At 42.1% G+C, this 16,573-nt stretch overlaps 1 protein-coding gene and 1 long non-coding RNA gene across 6 annotated transcripts in view; one reads left to right on the top strand and one right to left on the bottom strand.

The window, feature by feature from the left end:
* PDE8A (phosphodiesterase 8A) overlaps positions 1 to 16,573 on the bottom strand; it is a 155,046-nt gene that overhangs the window by 38,911 nt on the left and 99,562 nt on the right. For all 5 annotated transcript variants that reach the window (XM_077937737.1, XM_077937739.1, XM_077937736.1 and 2 more), the window contains 4 exon segments: positions 16,063 to 16,151; positions 10,239 to 10,317; positions 8,491 to 8,628; positions 1,648 to 1,736 (listed from right to left, as the gene is read on the bottom strand). In XM_077937737.1, the coding sequence (XP_077793863.1) occupies positions 1,648 to 1,736; positions 8,491 to 8,628; positions 10,239 to 10,317; positions 16,063 to 16,151 (395 nt within the window).
* Positions 105 to 1,806, top strand: LOC114679479 (uncharacterized). Its single transcript, XR_003731407.2, has 2 exons — positions 105 to 854; positions 1,432 to 1,806. It is a non-coding gene; the product is annotated as an uncharacterized LOC114679479 (long non-coding RNA).

Raw genomic sequence — 16,573 nt, forward strand, 5'->3', positions numbered from 1 at the left:
CCCTTTATATTGATGCTTTTCTTCAAGTTCCAACAAACAATCTGCTCACAGTCACTGGTGGCCACAGCCGCAGGCCACACTGGGAGTTGAGGTTCACACTGAACGTGGTTAGCTAGACTTCTAAAACAAAGCAACGAAGGCTTAGCTCAGAGGCTGCTGACTCTTCTCATTTATTTATTGTTCCTTCAGTTTTTTCACTTTTCCCCCTTGATAATCAAATCCCTATGTACTTACCACAAAAAATTTGGAAAGGACATAAAAGGGCAAAGAATCAGAACAGAGAACCCACACAGATCCATCTCCCTGAGGCGATCACCAACTGGCAGCAAAGCCTGGTGACAAAGCACGTGAGCCGTGCAGTCAGTGCTGAGGTCTGCAGCCTGGCTGCGCCTCACGCTGGCAGCTGGACCCCTGGGCTAGAAACCTGACCTCTCTAAGCCTCAGTTTCCTCATCTGTAAAGTGGAGATGATCACAGCCCCAACCTCACAGGGCTGCAGTTAGGATGGAATGAAGTGGCATCTACCAGACACTGGGAACTGGCCAGGAAGGCAGGGGCTCAATTAAACAACAGCAGTTACTACAACTGTCACTGCCATACTTTCTCCTGTTCTTTTTTCCTTCTTTCCTTTGCATGATTGAGATTAAACACTAGGTATCATTTTACATTTTACTTTTTGCATTTAACATTATATCATAACCTTTCTCATATTTGTTTTTTGTTTGTTTTTCCTTTTGAGACAGCGTCTTACTTTGTTGCACAGACTGGAGTACAGTGGCACGATCACAGTGTAGCCTCGACCTCCCAAAATCAAGCGATTCTCCCGATTCTCCCACATCAGTCCCCTGAAAACTGGTAAGTGTGTGTCACCACACTTAGCTAATTTTTAAATTTTTTGTAGGGATGGGGGTTTCACTATATTGCCCAGGTAGATCTCAAACTCCTGGGCTCAAGGGATCTTCCCACCTTGGCCTCCCAAAGTGCTAGGATTACGGCATGAGGTAATTTAATTTTCTATGATCATCATTTCTACTTTTTTTGGCCCTAATCTTAGAACCTGTGAATATGATCGTCATTTCTAATGGCTGCAATATTTTAGGTGTTCTGTAATTCATATTCATAATTTTCATCTTACCATATTATTTCTTTAAGATAGGTTTCTGAGATAAACTGTCTGAAATTTTTAGGCTCCTGATATATACTGGTTTCCAAACTGCAGTCACATCTGTTTTATATAAGAATGTCCATAACTGTTAGTATTTAAAATATTTTTATCTAATTTGATGGGTCTTTGCAGAAATAATACATAGCCTATCAAATTAGGTAAAAAATATTTTCAATATAGGGAGTCTACCAGTTAGTATTTCATACAGCTTATTGAAGTGACATTCTGATTTAAACAAATACTTCGGTTTCTTGTGTATCCATGCAGCTTAAACAGGACTGCTCTGAGTACAGCGGCTGTGCGCTGCAAGTGGAGGGTCAGACTGTAGCCATGAGGAAGTCACCAAGGAAACACTACCCTGGAAGGCCATTCTGTGATGACACCTGACCTTAAAACTTCCGTCAGCAGTCCTTAACTTAAAGCAAATTCTGCAATAACCCAAAACACTGTATGTTGACTGATGTACTTTTTTTTTCCACTTACCCTCCCTGTCCAATGACAGGTATTATCTTCACATTTTGTTGTATATTATCTCCGTTTTTCTTTTTGGCATAGTAAATTCCTTGCCACTCCTATAAATGGAATGTAAGCATCATCATACTTTGTGTTGAAAACATAAACCCAAAAACATTTTCCACTTCAGTTCTGATTCACTTACGTTACTAAAGCAATTAAGATAAAAAACGATCTCAACCCTAAACCGATTTCAGGTAATCGGACAATTCTTTCTTAACTTCCAAAGTCCGTCTCCTTCTGAGTTGCTGACAAAAGTCAGGTCACCATAGTCTAAGTGGCCATATATTTTCAGTGGCCATCTGCAGACAAGAGGGGTCCTGGACACACAAATAAAGGGCACTCCCTCTCACTTCCTCCTCCTCAAAACTCCCACCTGCTAAAGTGGAAGAGGGGGCTTAGCCTCTGCCCCTGTGTTTGGGAGGGGAAGAATATCCAGACTGGGGGCCAAAAAGGGCCATTATGTGACCACTACCAGCTTCTGAAGTGAACTAAATGGCTTGAGGCCCCTCTGGGATGTGTGAAGGTTTCACCCCCTATATATGGGGTATGGAGGATGAGGTAACAGCCAGGACCAAACTCAAGTAAAACAAACGATGAGACCTCAAAACCCAGGGCTGAAATCACATTAGCTGTGCTCTCCTGATCAGACACAGAACGTGGGGATTCTTTCAGACAGGAAGTGCAGCCTGGGGAAGGAAGTCTATGCAGAACAAGACCACAGCAAGAGAACCAGGTTGTGGTGACTCCCTTTATCTTGGGGTGGTAGGGAAAGCCAAGATGGAGCTGGGTTTTGTCACCATCCTAAAATGTTATGAATTCCTCCAAGAAATCACCAAGGCCCTTAAGCTATGGAAATCCCTAAAACCCACAGTAGGACACTGAACCCCTAGGGTATACCATAACCTTCTTAGCCTTCCAGAGTCCCTCAGGACCTAGAGTTGACCCAGGCCAGGAGTTGAGCACCATGGCAGCCTTGTTGGCTTAGCTGAAGTTTCCTATCCAGAGCCCTACTCCAGGTCAATTCTGAAATATTCTAGTTTGGTACATGGCAACCTGCATCCAAATACCAATGGTAAGAGCTCATCTTCAGACTCCTCTAGGAAAGCAGATCAAAAAGAAACCAGGATACTCCGATAGAATCAAAAGATGATTACTGATGCTTCCTAATTCTGAAAACAATGGGCACCAAAAAAAGGGCTATATCAAAAAACAGCCAGAAAGCCCAGCTAAGTCCTTAGCTCACACTGGAGAAGAAGGGAGGTATGGGCCTTAGTACAGTTCTGAGGCGGAGCTCAGCCCAGAGGACGAGGCTGGCAGTCCAAAACCGCTAAGGACTAAACAGGGTTCCCTAGGCAGAAATAAGTGGGTTGTTCTCCATATCCACAACTTGCATGCCTACCTTAGAAGGAAGGCTTCAGGAGACAGGTCTAAGGGTTACTTCTGAAGCTCACTATCAAGGGGAATACGGGAAATTGTGACATTTGCAAAACCATGAATATACTAAAAACCACCAAATTGTATACTTTGTTTATTTTTTGAGACAGGTTCTCGCCATTCACCCAAGCTGGAGTGCAGTGGCACAACCATGGCTTATTGCAGCCTCAACCTCCCAGGCTCAAGTGATTCTCCTACCTCAGCCTCCCAAGTAGCTGGGAACACAGACACATATCACCATGCCCAGCTATCAAATAGTATACTTTCAACGGGTGACTTGTATGGTACAGAAATTACATCTCAGTAAAGCTGATACATTAAAAAGAGAGAGAGAAAAAAAATTACAGGGATCAATTCAATCAGTGAGCATTTAAAAAAATATATTCAGGCCGGGCACAGTGGCTCACGCCTGTGATCCCAGCACTTTGGGAGGCTGAGGCAGGCAGATCACGAGGTCAAGAGATTGACACCATCCTGGCCAATGTGGTGAAACCCTGTCTCTACTAAAAATACAAAAAATTAGCGGGGCGTGGTGGCATGTGCCTGTAGTCCCAGCTACTCGGGAGGCTGAGGCAGGAGAATTGCTTGAACCTGGGAGGCAGAGGTTGCAGTGAGCAGCCTGGTGACAGAGTGAGACTCCGTGTATACACACACACACACACACACACACACACACACACACACTTTCAGATTTTCTTCTCCTTTCTGAATAGACTTGAGTGGCTGAGCGATCCCAAGTCAAGGCTAACAGGCCATTCCAGCCAAAGTTCCACAGTCCATCTAAAGAAACAGGACAATTTAGACAATGGCTTGGCTTGGGTAACAGAGTCACTGGAAAACAGAGTTTTCCAGTCACCAGTGGAAACAAAAAATATTTACTTACATAAATATCATATAAGATTTAGTTCCAGCTGGGCACTGTGGCTCACACCTGTAATCCCAGCACTTTGGGGGCTGAGGCAGGTGGATCACGAAGTCAGGAGTTCGAGACCAGCCTGGCCAACATGGTGAAACCTCGTCTCTACTAAAAGTACAAAGATTAGCCAGGCATGGTGGTAGGCGCCTGTAATTCCAGCTACTCAGGAGGCTGGGGCAGGAGAACTGCTTCAACCCGAGAGGCGGAGGTTGCAGTGAGCCGGTATCACGCCATTGCACTCCAGCCTGGGCAACAGAGTGAGACTCTGTCTCAAAGAAATAAATAAAAAGATTTAGTTCCTGATAATAATAACAGTACTACCTTAGAATGCTATCATGAAGATTAGGTTGGGTAATTCATGTAAACAAACTCTTAGCAAAGTCCTGACATATAGTAAACATTCAGTAAATGAGCTGGTTTGGGTACAGGTGGTTTGCACAGGCCTCTTTCTCCAGGCCAAGCTCCCCTCAGAACAGGAGTAAGACTACTACCTCCCTTCTGTCTGCCTCAAGCTATGCACCAAGCTAGGCTTCTCTGGCTATTGATGCAGTCCCTCTTGGCACCCATTGTCTTGAGAAATAAATCATCATCATCCAGCCATCCTATCACCAAGGTGAGCACAGTGCATGCACATGATAAACCGTCAAAGAACACTTGGAGCTTTTGTTACTGAATGGGAAAGGTAGGCTGAGGTTCAACTATAGAATCCTGGCAGCCAAGTTGAGGACTATGAGCTCTATGCTGAGGAAGCAACATGACAAAATGATGACTCAGTAAGACTAATGAGGCAGTAGTAAATGGTGGACTGAGTGGAGATGGAGGATCCTGGACAAGGAGACAGAGTTACACGCTGTAACTCCACAGTGTGAGAAGAAGGCCCTGAAGAAGGTCAGGCCCAGGGAGTGGACCCTCAAAGCAGGGGTTTAATAGCCATCAATGCTCACGGATTTGATGGAGGGGACCAACAGGCAGGAAGGGATCAAAACCATTTCAGGAATCTAAGTCAAAGCAACTGTGAGGTTGGTCCATGAGCAGAGACAGCAGGAGTTGGAAGAGAGATTGGGTTTTTTGCTTATGGGAGATGAGAGAAAACCATTGCTAGACAATTAAGATGATAGCAGGATGCTGAACCAGACCTTGGAAAAGAGGCTGACACTAAAACCAGAGAAGTGTGAGATTTCTACAGAGCAGAAAAGATACTTCAACAACAAAGAAGCATTCTGAGGGACAACAATAGTGGGCAAAGGCCAGAGTTCTGGTAAATCTGGGAGGAAACAGGAGGAAGAAGAATAGGAAAAGGGGAGCCCGTGAGAGAGGAAAGCAAAGGCACAGGAGCTAATAAAGGTCAAAGTTTTGAAATGCTAAAGAGTTCTGCAGCTGCACATCATCATCATAGGCATCTCAGTAGCCACCATTTATTTGGCACCCATTAAATGGCAGAAGAAGAATAACACAGTTTCTGAGGGAGGGAAAAAAAAAATCAAGATTTCTAAGAGGCCATGCATGGTGGCTCACGCCTGTAATCCCAGCACTTTGGGAAGGTGAGGGAGGAGGACTGCTTGAGCCTAGGAATTTGAGACCAGCTTGGGCAACACAGTGAGACCTCATTTCTACAAAATATGTTAAAAAAATTAGCCAGGTGTGATGGTACACACTTGTGGTCCCAGCTATTTGGGAGGCTGAAGTGGGTGAATCACTTGAGCCTGGGAGATCAAGACTGCAGTGAGCCAAGATCGTGCCACTGCACTCCAGCCTGAGTGACGGAGCAAGACCCTGTCTCAAGAAAAAAAAAAAAAAAAAGATTTCTAAAAGAGAAGAGACAATGTGAAGTTTAGGTATCTGAGAAGATGGGAGACTATGGGTTCTAGAGCCCTGATAGACAAGTCTTGGGGAAGAAAAAAGAAGAGTCAGGTGGATATACATACAGGATGCAAAGACACATGAGTGCAAGGGGCTGGAAATCAACATACCTGTTATTTTTACCCAAAAGAGGAGCCACTGACAAGAATGGGCAGCAGGGGTTTGTGGAGATGGAAAACACTTATAATATTCCCTGCTTGAACATCATCAAAATTTCTCTTCTGCCCTAAGAAGGTCCAACTTCAATATCCAACACCTAGTATCTGACACTCTAAGGCCCCAACTCCTGGCCATTTGGCCATTTCCTGAGTCTCCATTCTGCAATGTTGGTCCCCAGCAGATGCCTGAATTCCCCTTCCTGATCACATGCCACTGTTCCATAAGGCCTGCTGACCCTTCAACAAGCCCTGCTCCCTGGAGATGGAATTATGGATTCTTTCACCTCAAAACACAGGCCAGCTCAGCAGCCTGCCCTGCTGCCATGTTGCCCATAGACCGGCAGGTTGCTGACAAAGGACAAAGGTCACTTTTCCATGCTCCCCAAAAACTAGGAAACACAAAACAAATACCCAGGCTCTTTTTACAAATAAAGCAATATAGGCCAGCTGCAGTGGCTCACGCCTGTAATCCCAACACTTTGGGAGGCCGATATCGGAGGACTACTTGAGCCCAGGAGTTCGAGACCAACCTGGACAACATAGGGAGACCCCGTCTCTACAAATAATTAAAAAATTGGACATGATGGCATGTGCCTGTGGCCCCAGCAACTCAGGAGGCTGAGGCGGGAGGACTGCTTGAGCCCAGGAGGTCAAGGCTGTTGCACCTCTGCATTCTAGCTTGGGTGACAGAATGAGACCCTGTCTCAAGAAAAAAAAAAAGGAAAGCAGTATAGGGGTCAATAATTTGATGATGTTTCCTATTCTTTGCTCACAATAAGTGTAATTTTAGAGAGCAGGTCTCTTGCTATTCAAGTTTGAGGCCTTTTGTTACCTGGTGCCCAACAGCACAACCGCAGCAGAGGTGAGACACAGTTCACACAGAACTGGATGGAGCCCAGCACTTAAGAGCGCATCCCTTCCTTACCTCTACTTGCCCCCTCAGTGAGGAGGACATGGAATGTCTCAGTGGAAGTTCTGCCACATCAAGGTGTACAAGGCCCATCCTGGTTCATACCCAGTTGAACCTCACAACAAAACCACTGGCTTATCCAGCAGTAGCAAAGAACCTAAATGCCAGGATTGAGGTGGCCATGGTAACGCCCCCACCATGGCTGCTGTGGTCTCGGATGACTGCTGCTCTGTGGCCTCCTTCTGAGTATGCTCTTCTCAACCATGGAAAGGAATACTTGCCCTCACCTACATGGCGCACCTGAGCACCTGAGGGTCTCTTCATCCATCTTAGCTTTCATACCTCTCTTTCTAGAGGACCTTCCACTTCCTCTAGTAAAAAAAACCGAAACAAAACAAAACAAAACAAAATCCTTGACAGAAAAGTTGAAGGCAAAATAAGAGTATGCCTACTTTTTCATTCCCCTAGCAGGGCTTCACTGGGCCCCTGCAGCCGGTCTATTCTTTCCTTGTTCTCACTTCAAGGCAATGTTGTGTGCTCAGAGACATAGGGAAGGCAAAGAGAAACATGCCAATTCATGGTGTCTTCATGGGGTCCAAGATGAGTGGACTATAAGCTTTGCACAGCACCCTGCCCCTGTGGTAAGCTGCTGTTTTGCGCTACAAGATAGGCACTAGCCAAATGCCATAGGGGGGAGAGTATCACTTCCATCAGTGCCTCCACAGAACAGGCAGCACAAGTCACCAATTTTTCAAATGTTTGAAATAATCAGATTAATAGTCTCTACCCAACTTCCAAAAAAAAAAAAAAAAGTCCAGCAGAAAGGACCACAAATGATTGTGAAAAGCAGTAGTGTTTTCCTTCTCATCATATTTTAAAATCTGTCACAATGAGGCACTATCAGAGGCTGCGGTTCAGAGAAACAACCTTTCAGACTGAGCCTGCCTTTCTTCTGCCTGTTCCTTCAGCATCATGATTATGTGACATCTTACATTATTGAATAATGGTTACTTTTATTTGTTTGTTTCCAACCCTTGAATATGAGCTCTCTAAGGCAGGAATTTTTGTTTTGCTCTTCTTTCCATACCAGAATCTAGCACAGTGTCTGGCTAACAGAAGGCATTTTTAAAATGCTCAATGAATTAACAAGGATTGGAGAAATCTTGGGCTCAGATGTCTTCTGAGAATGTGTTGCCTTACTAGCAATTCTTTACCCAGAACCATTTGCCAACATCTACAACTAAGAAGACCAGTTATTAGAAAGATCAAGTTATTCACCTACTATAAAGATAACAACAATGGTTGCTAAGTTCCAATTCAAGTTACTTTCCTTATTGGCTAATCATATTATATATTTTCTTGACCCCAGTTTCCTCACCTGCAAAATGGATATAACAGGGATAACACTCCCTATACTTCCCTGGACTGTGGGGAGGAGTAAGACTGAGATTACCTGGTAGTACTCAGTGAACACTAAGTCTTCCTTCTCTCTCTGTTGTGAAAGTTAAAAAAGGTACTGACCTCTTACTTACCTTGCCTATCCTGATGCATGAATTTATAGTATCGAGCAAGTCAGCCTTTTTTTCATTTATAGGCACTTCTCCTAACTCCTTCCCTATTAATTCACCTGACTGATAGCCCATTGTTGTTTCAAATGCAGGATTTGCATACTGAAGGGAGACAAAAGAAAAAACACAAAGTGAATTAAAAGTCATTTTGAAAAAGAGGACATTCAAAGGTTTTCAACCTAAGCCCTTCACGTTTTTCCCCAGAAAAAGCTCAGGAGCCTGGACCTCACCGTGGCAGTTCTGAAGCCATAAGCACATAACCCATGAAGAATTCTGGAGCCCAGATGAGCTTCTGCTTGGGTGACACCCAGCTGGGCTTTCTGCTATGTTCTCCTGAGGCTCCAGGAGGGCAGCAGGCCCACTCCCACTTCAACAGGGGCAGAGGAAGGGATGTGTACAGGGCCAAACCAGGAGCTGCTACAACAGAGCCATTTAGATGGGGGGTGGGAGTGGGGGCATGATGGAATAAAGCACCCGGTAGAGTGCAAAACACTCAGGCTCTCCTCCCCCTCCAAACATTGACCTCAGCAAGTCACTTAATCCCTCCGAGACTCTTATCTGGATATGGGAATGAAACATTTCTCTTGTCTCTTTCATATGGTTCAAAGAAATGATGTGTATGGAAAGCAGGCTATGAACTAGGAAGTAAATACAAATGTAAGGCTTTATGGTTAAGTTTCAAATATGACTGTAAGATAAGCAGAAAATGTATGGGAAAACTGTACACGTGCTAATGATGATGATGATAAAACAATAATTGGATACTATCTGTCAGGGTCTGTTTTCCTCACTGGGCACTATAGTAAACGCTTCACATACATTAACTCATTTAGTCCTCATGACATCCTTACAAAAGGCAGGCTGTTGTTCTTACTAATATTGCTTCCATTTCCATTTCCACAGACGAGAAAGCAGATTCAGCTGGATTAAGCAACTTGCCCAAAGTTGTTCAGCTGAAGCAGGATGGAGCCCAGGCCCATCTGACACCAAAGCCTGTGCCCTCAAACACTGGCTCACGCTGCCTCTCAGGGCACCAACTCAAAGTCAACACCATCAACTCTTCAACAAGGAAGTCACAAGTCACATTACAGTGAAAGTACTGGAGAGCCCAGAAGTGAAATCAAAGTGGAGCTAATTCTCAGACAAAAGGATGTTTTTTCTGGTGCAACTCCCTTTTTTGCTGTTATCTGAAAGCATTTAAGCTATGTTGCTTTAAGTCATATAAACTCACTTTGCTAATAATGTGTAATTTATTCAGTACTTACTAGGTATGTTATTTCTGAAACTTTTAGTTGTTTCTAGTATATTTCTGTAAGTGCAAATTATTTTCAAAAACAGTGAGAAAGGTGAAAGACTCGCAGACCTTATGGTCAGAGCATTCCCCCTCCTACAACAGGACTACCCCCAAGCCGCCAGCAATCACCCTTTTCAGTCTCTCCTTGTCAAACAAACTAGTGGAAATAATGAATGCAAATGTGGCATTTCTACAGGCATTTTCTAAGACCTTAATTGTTAGTATGTTTTCTAATCTACAGGGAGCTTATTTTAAATTACATATTTTATTTATTGATTTTGTTCTGATAATCCTCGAAGGAAAAACTGGTCTCCTGAACTTCAAAAAGAAAAAAAAAATCATATTGGAGAGGTTCAATCCTAAAAACTGGAACTAACAAAACAAGAATCCAGAAAGACAGATTTCCAAAATAACAAACCTGTATAACACGGTCTTCACTTGTAATTTCAATTGCATCTTCACTGTTTTCTAATGCAGTGAATACAGAGTTACAAGCCCTTTATGAGTAAACAAAAAAAGGAATGATTAATGTAAATACTACAAAATCTAATAAAATCTTGGGTTATTACATTAACTTATTTAAATGTATTTTTTGTCTGATTTATAAGGAAGGGAGAAAATATTTTAAAACATAAAGAAGAAATAAACATCCTCCTGCAAGCCCCTCCATTGGGATCATCACTATGTACACACTGTGGTATCTTTCCTTCCAATGTGAAGGAAAGACACATTGGGCCAGTGGGCCAGGGTGGCCACACACCGGGGTCAAATCCAGCTCTTCAGCAGCTGTGGGACCCTGGGCAAGTGACTGAACCCCATCAAGCCTCCCCTCTTACCACCTTAGAGTCCTCATGAAGACTAAACAAGAGAATAGAGTCAAGAATACTGCACAGAGTCTGGCAAAGAGAAGGCAGTCAATCATTTGTACCTATTATTTTAAACAAATTATTTTCACAAAATTGAGGGCATCTGGAATGACTAGCTTTGCTTCCTGCTTTCTTCACTTAGCCGTCTTCTGTGAGCATTTTATCACATCCTTCGTGTTTGAAAACATTTTTAAAATTATATAAGTAACAATGTTTGTTGAAAAAAATTAGAAAATAAACATTAACAAAAATAAATGGAACACTATACCACAGCCACTTGAATAATAAAAAAGACAGTCGACAACATGTATTAGTGAGGAACCCTCCTACACTGCTGGTGGGAATGTAAAAAAGTGCAGCCCCGTGTTGGAAAACAGCCCCATTAGGTCCACACAAAAACTTATACACAAATGTTCATAGCAGCATTACTCAGAAAAATCAAAAAGTGGAAAAAACCCAAATGTCCACCAATTGATGAATGGATAAACAAAATGTGGTATTATCCATACAATGGAATATTATGCAGACATAAAAGGACTTGAAGTCTTGATATATGCCATAACATGAATGAACCTTGAAAACCGTAAGCCAGTCACAAGGATCACACAATGTATGAAATGTCCAGAATAGGCAAATCTGCAGAGATAGAAAGTAGATTAGGCCGGGTGCGGTGGCTCATGTCTATAATCCCAACACTTTGGGAGGCTGACGCGGGTGGATCACCTGAGGTCAGCAGTTCAAGACCAGCCTGGCCAACATGGTGAAACCCCGTGTCTACTAAAAATACAAAAAAAAATTAGCGGGGCGTGGTGGCAGGTGCCTGTAATCCCAGCTACTTTGGGAAGCTGAGGCAGGAGAATTGCTTGATCCCAGGAGGCAGAGGTTGCAGTGAGCCGAGATTGCACCATTGCACTCCAGCCTGGGCTGGGGATAATAAAAATGTTCTAAAATTGTGGTGACTAAAGCACAACTCTATGAATACACTAAAATCCTTTGAATATACCTCAATAAAGCTGTTTAAAAATAATAAGATCAAATAACCTGAAATCCCAATACCCAGACATCTCAATATTCTATTTTATAGAAAAAAATCTAATTATTTTCAATAAGCATTGAAAAATGTTCTAGGCATTAACTTATACAAATGTATATGTAATATGTATACGAAAACAAGATCATACTCTACAGTTTTATAATCTGCTTTTCTCACTGGCACACTATACATTAATCTTTCCATATCAATAATTGTAATTCTTTATCACTCTAAATAACTATACAATATTCTAAGATTATATTATGATTTATTCAATAAATCCCCTATGACTAGACATTTAGGTTGCTTCCAGGTTTTTTCCTTGTATAAGGAATCTCCCAAAGAATGATTTTAAGATTCTCTGGCCTTAGAAGATGAAAAAAAAGAAAACAACTGCCTGCTTATAAAGTGCAGAGATACTACTAAAAATAACAATGCTGGCCAGGCACGGTGGCTCATGCCTGTAATGCCAGCACTTTGGGTGGCAGAAGTAGGCAGACCACTTGAGTCCACGAGTTCAAGACCAGCTGGGCAACATGGCAAAACCCTGTCTTTATAAAAAATAAAAAATTAGCTGGGCTGGTGGTGCACATCTGTAGTCCTAGCTACTTGAGAAGCTGAGGTGGGAGGACTGCTTGAGCGCAAGAGGTCAAGGCTGCAGTGAGCAGTGATCACACAACTGTACTCCAGCCCGGGCAACAGAATGAGACCCTGACTCTAAATAAGTAAATAAATAAAACAATGCCTTTACATTATTCCTGGTATTACTAAACTGTCTCACTAAAGACAATAGCTTAGCCAATAAAAATCAGCTCATTTTTAGCGTGTAAAAAAAAAAACCAGGAGATAATATGTAAATTATAGCTCAATGAAGTTATTATTTTTTTAAAAAAGCAAAAAACACGCTGGGCCTGGTAGCTCATGCCTGTAATCCCAGCACTTTGGGAAGTTGAGGAGGATGGATCGCTTGAGGTCAGAGTTTGAGACCAGCCTGACCAACATGGTGAAACCCCACATCTACTAAAAAAACACAACAACAACAAAAAATTAGCCAGGCCTGGTGGCACGTACCTCTGTAATCCCAGCTACTTGGGAGGCTGAGGCAGGAGAATCACTTGAACCTGGGAGGTAAAAGTTGCAGTGAGCAGAGATCGCGCCACTGCACTCCAGCCTGGGCAACAGAGTGAGACTCTGTTAAGCTCTGACTCAAAAAATCAAAAAATAAAATAAGCAAAAAACAGTAAGAAATAAGTTCTCACCTCCAATATAACAAGCTTGGAGGAGATGGATCTGTGAGAAGCCCTACCGGGTATTATCATACTTGTTTAACTTTTGCAGATATGGTAAATAAAAAATGTTAAATCATTTGCAAGTCTTTATTAGTGAGGTTGAATATCTTTTCACATTCATTGGCCATTAATATCTCCTGTGAATCGCTTGAGAACATGTCTTTTAATATTTTTCTAATTTTCAATTGATCATTTTAAAATTGATTAATCAAAGCTCTTCATGTATTAGGACATTAACCTAATGTCTGTCCTATATGTTACAAACACATTTTTCCCAGTTTGTAATTTGTCTAAATTTTAAACACTATTTAAGTTTTATTTTAACTACAGACAAGCTTAACATTTTTATGTTGTCTAATCTGATTATATTCCTTAATAAAATGTGGCTTTTATAGATGTTAGTTTATAATGACTTTGTCATCCAATTACGTATGTCCACTTTTATTTTTTAGTACTTATGTAGCCCTACTTTTTCACATTTAGGTTTTTAATTCACTGGAGTTCATTTTGGGGGTAGGATGTGAGATTGGAACATAGCTTAATTTTCTTTCCAACTAATTAACCAACTATCACAATTCTAGTCACTGAAAAGTCCACCCTTTCCCGTGTTGATTTAAAATGCCATGTAGTCATATACTAAATTCTTTTTTTTTTCCCCCTTTTTGAGACCAAGTTTTGCTCTTGTTGCCCAGACTGGAGTGCAGTGGCTCAATCTCAGCTCACTGCAACCTCCGCCTCCTAGGTTCAAGTGATTCTCCTGTCTCAGCCTCCCGAGTAGCTGGGATTACAGGCATGCACCACCAAGCCCAGCTAATTTTTTGTATTTTTTTAGTAGAGACGGGGCTTCATCATGTTGGCCAGGCTGGTCTCGAACTCCTGACCTCCGGAGATCCACCCGCCTCAGTCTCACAAAGTGCAGGGGGCCACCGTGCCTGGCCACTCATATACTAAATTCTTAAATATATCCAAGTCTGTTTTTGTTTTTGCTTTTTTTTGAGATGGAGTCTTGCTCTTGTCACCCAGGCTGGAGTGCAATGGCACCATCTCAGCTCACTGCAACCTCTGCCTCCCAGGTGCAAGCGATTCTTCTGCCTCAGCCTCCTGAGTAGCTGGGATTACAGGTACCCACCACCACACGCAGCTAATTTTAGTATTTTTAGTAGAGACAGGGTTTCACCATGTTGGCCAGGCTGGTCTCGAACTCCTGACCTCGTGATCTGCCCGCCTCAGCCCTCCAAAGTGGTGGGATTACAGGTGTGAGCCACCACACCAAGCCTGTTTCTGGTTTTTATATTCTAGTTTACCAATCTAGCAGTGACACCCTTACTTGTTACAGCATTTTAGTGCATTTTAGTATCTGACAGAACAAGACTATTTCTCCCAATTCTCTAGTCTCACATTTCCTTTCCCTTTATATTTTTATATCTCCCTGTATAATGGACATCATAATTTGGCTGCCAGCGGGAGCACAGAGAACAAAGCAGGGCATGATGGGAGATGAGGACAGAGAGGTAAGCAGTGTACAGACCATGGAGACCCTTGTAGGCTACATTTTGGAGTCTGGACTTCATCTTGAAGGCAGTGGGTGCCTATCTGGGGTGTCACAGAACAGAACACAAATGGAATTATGTGTTACGTCTGTGTGGAGAATGAAGAAGGAATCAAGACTAGATATAGGGAGACTAATTGGTGCTTTCAATAATCCGGGTAAAAAGAAAGGGACCTGGACTAAGAGTAGCAGTAGAGATGAAGATTAAGTGGACAGATTCCAAAAATTAGTAAGATCAATTAGACTTGGTGAGTGACTGGATTTAGGGATGTATGTAGAAGAGACAGGGGTTTTTAGTTTAGGACCACAAGGTAGATGACAGCTAAGGTATACAGGAGGAAAAGGTTTGAGGTTACAGTCAGATTTAGAGATGGGAGAAAGAATGAATGCAGTTTCGAAAATGCGAATTTCAGTCTAAAGGACTATTTTTGCCATTTGCTGCTTACAAGATCTTGGGTGTGAGTCAGTTAACTTCCTTGGGTCTCAGTTTCTGATTCTTGATTGGATAACATAAGCTCCAGCTTCACCTACTGCTCCAAAATTCTGCCCTCCTCTGAGAGAGGGTAGTAGCCTAATTCACTGTGGGAGTGCTGCAGCCAGGCTGACATGACCCAGGAGTGGGAAAAAAGCAGGCCCAAGGGCAACCATCTACCTTAAGTTTCCTTGCAAAATCTAGCAGCATAAAAAATCTCTTTTGTATACCACACCAGCCTTCAAACACCTCTGCTCAGCAGCACTTCTTTGCTAACTCACACTCTGCCCACTAATCATTCATTTAGTTTTGTCTATAAAGTACCTATCTTCCCTACACGTGGAACCCTGTACTGGTCCTTATTAATCTTGGTACTCCCATTCTGATCCCCTTTGACTGTCTTGGGCACATACAAATGAAATGATCCAGTTCTCTCTTTGATCTCTAGTAAAGGAAATGTTAAAGAATAGTTGAACATCCAAGGAAGAAACCTAAAATGATAGGAAGCTGCCGACTTTATTTTTCTTTTGTGAAGCTGATAAAATTATATTAATTTTTCTGCTTTTCTTACTCTACAAAGAATGAGGCCTCTACTCATTTCACTTAAAAAATATTTTTTTAAAACCCTGTTTATTAAGAGCAGATAAAACACCTATTGTAGAGAAGAAAAAAATGTCACCTACCAGAGATAACTAATGTGAATAGATTGGGGGTGTGTGTATTAAAACCATTTTTTTCTCTAGAAAACAAAACAGATAATCCAGCATATGCAGTTTATATTCTGCTTTTTAAACTTACTATTATTTGGGGGCTCCATCTTTAAATGTGAGTCTCTAATCACTAAAATGACCGTTTATTAGACATCCAGGCCAACTCCAGAAAGTCTGTATGAGGGGAGCTGCCACTCCATTCTCTCCAATCCCATATTTGCAAGAGGCCACTTATGGCTCAAAAGTAATCCCCACAACCAAAGTTCTCACTTGCCATGCTGCCCTGTGTGGCCTGGAGGGTTTTCCCGAAGTGGTAGAATTACCTGAGTTTCAGTTGTGATCGCACCTCTCCAAACTCCAGCTGGAGCAGTTCATTGTAGCAGGCCATGATGTTGGGGTTTTCCACATACCTCTACAAACAGAAAGAGGAATTTTGTGGATAAACAAAGGTGCTTCTTTATGTGTGCCAATAAAAATAACTCTTTTAACAAACTTCTCAACTTGGCAACTGAAATCTAAAAAATACTTTATCATTAATGACGAACAGAAGGTAAGAGAGAAAATTTATGGGCACCAAATTAGCTTTTAAAAAAATAGGGTGTAAGAATGCTTTTCCTTCTATCATTTAGCAGCCTTGCATTTAAAAAAGAAAAAGAAAAAAGAGAAGAAAAGAATGCTTTTCTTTCAGCATCTTCCATTAAGAGCATTTTGGTTGTTTTCATGTCACTGATAAAGCAGAGGCTAGAACATGTAGAGGAGGAAATTTACCAACTAAACTCCTACTTATATTATGCTTTCAGAATATATTCAAGAACAGTATTTGGTCCTTTTTAA

The sequence above is a fragment of the Macaca mulatta genome, chromosome 7 (genome assembly GCF_049350105.2).
Source record: "Macaca mulatta isolate MMU2019108-1 chromosome 7, T2T-MMU8v2.0, whole genome shotgun sequence".
NCBI lineage: Eukaryota > Metazoa > Chordata > Mammalia > Primates > Cercopithecidae > Macaca > Macaca mulatta.